The 1,914-nt window shown below is 64.4% G+C and overlaps 1 protein-coding gene across 1 annotated transcript; it reads right to left on the reverse strand.

Moving 5' to 3' along the window:
• Positions 1 to 259: 259 nt before the first annotated feature.
• On the reverse strand, positions 260 to 1,903 carry LOC113488747 (protein S100-A14-like). The gene is made up of 3 exons (XM_026864051.1): positions 1,720 to 1,903; positions 1,303 to 1,659; positions 260 to 1,195 (listed from the first exon to the last, which is right to left on the reverse strand). The coding sequence occupies exons 1-3, from the start codon at positions 1,777 to 1,779 to the stop codon at positions 1,076 to 1,078; spliced, it is 537 nt and encodes a 178-aa protein (XP_026719852.1). The 5' UTR covers positions 1,780 to 1,903; the 3' UTR covers positions 260 to 1,075.
• Positions 1,904 to 1,914: the final 11 nt, after the last annotated feature.

Below are 1,914 nucleotides of genomic sequence, written 5' to 3' on the forward strand. Positions count from 1 at the left end.
GAGACATGGCCCTGGCTTTGCTTTTTGGGGTCCCTGCAATGGGGATCACCGGGCACGAGCCACCCCGGGAACTGGGCATGTGCACACTCACAGCATAGTGCACACCTCCAGCATCTCTTGCACCCCCACAGCATCTCTTGCACCCCCACAGCATCCCTTGCACCCTCGTGCTCTGCACTGGGGCCAGCTCTGTCCCTCCCTGACCCCCCCTTTTCCCTCTCCCACAAAGGATAAGTGATGTCACCCCGTCATCTCTGCTTTTTTTTTTTTTTTTCCAGTGTTTTCCTTTATTAATTTATACAAAAATGGTTGCAAGTGATGCAAGCTGATAACAACCCACCACCATCCCAGCCCCGAGCCCAGCTGCCAGCCGGGGGCCAGCATCCCTGGAGACGGGCAGGTGGGGGAGCACCGTGCAGGCAGCACACCCCGGCATAGCACCCCAAAACCTGGGCAGGCGCAGGGCACCGCAGTCCCTGCACCGGAGGAAGAGCAGGGAATACACCCAGGCCACGCACGGCCACGTTGGCGCTGGCCCAGAGCCTGGGATGTCCCCAAAAGTGCTCAGAGCGCGAGGCAGAACTGTGGCAAAGGAGCTCCCGTGGGGTGACAGGGCACGGGGCCGGGGGGACGAGCCCGCACATCCAAGGGCTTTTGGAGGAAAGAGCCGAGTCCCTCTCGCTGCGATGCTCCAGGGCTGGGGGACCTGCAACCGGAGGGTTTTCGGGGCCGGAGGTGGGACAACCCCGGGGGTAAAGGCTCTGGAGCAAAGGACGGAGAAAGGCGGCTCCGCAGCTGGGGCCAGGAACCCCCTTGCCACCTCCCTCCCGCCACGGCACGGGCCAGAGCTGGGGATGGGAAGGGAGGTTTCCTAACGGGAAGGAGAGCCGAGAGGGGCAGGGATGGAGCCGGGGAGGGGGGTCCCTTCGCCCCGGCCGGGGACACGAGGAGGAGATGAGCCCCGGCAGGAGCAACGCCGCGTTTTCCCAGGCGCATCCCACCGGGACCAGCAGCCTCTCGCGCTTCTCGGTGCAGAGCCTGAGGCCTCGGGCGCCTTCCCGTCCCCCACCACCCTCTACTTCCTCCGGCAGCCCTTGGCCGCGTCCCCCATCATGTCCCAGTACTCTCCGAACTCCAGCTTGGCCTCGTCAGGGTCTCCCATGCATTCGATCTTCTCGTCCAGCGGTCCGACACACTGCAGCGGGGGTGGAAAAAAGCATCGGGGTGAGGGGGCTGCAGGGTCCCGCCGGCAGCCCGTGCCCACCCCAGCTCCCCCTGCCCACCCCCGGGCTCTGCCCTCACCTTGCCCAGGTGGGGCAGCTTCTGCACCACCAGCTCCTGCATCTCGTTGGGCGTCAAGTACTCCTTCTGCCCCTTCACTGCGTAGCAGTGGAACTGGTTGATGACGGTCTCGATGGCCCGCTCCACGTCGGTGAGCTCCTGGCAGTCCTGCGCGGGGGGAGAGAGGGTGAGCACCGGTGGGACACGGCCCCGGGTGGATGGGACATTCCCCGGACGGGCAGGACAAGCCCCCCGAGGAGACGCGACACTTCCCCGAGCAGATGTGCCAGTGTTCTCTTCGGATGTCCAACCCCTCCGCAATGCCGTGATAAACCTCCTTATCAACACGATACCCCTCCGTACAGATGTGAGACCCCCCTCTACACACGTCAGACCTCACCATACAGGTGCGAGACCCCCGCACAGATGCCACACCACTCCGTACAGCTGTGAGACCGCTCCATACAGACGTGAGGCCCCACAGTACAGACGTTCCATCCCTCCACACAGGCCCTGCCCAGCTGCGGTACCCCCCTGACAGCTGCCGTACCCCTCCACCTCGATGTGACACCCCTCCTCACAGGCATGTCACCCCCTGTTTCTGCTTGCCCTGACTTCTCCCTGCCCGGGGCC

Source organism: Athene cunicularia (genome assembly GCF_003259725.1).
Source record: "Athene cunicularia isolate RWA chromosome 25 unlocalized genomic scaffold, athCun1 chr25_part1, whole genome shotgun sequence".
NCBI classification, from domain to species: domain Eukaryota; kingdom Metazoa; phylum Chordata; class Aves; order Strigiformes; family Strigidae; genus Athene; species Athene cunicularia.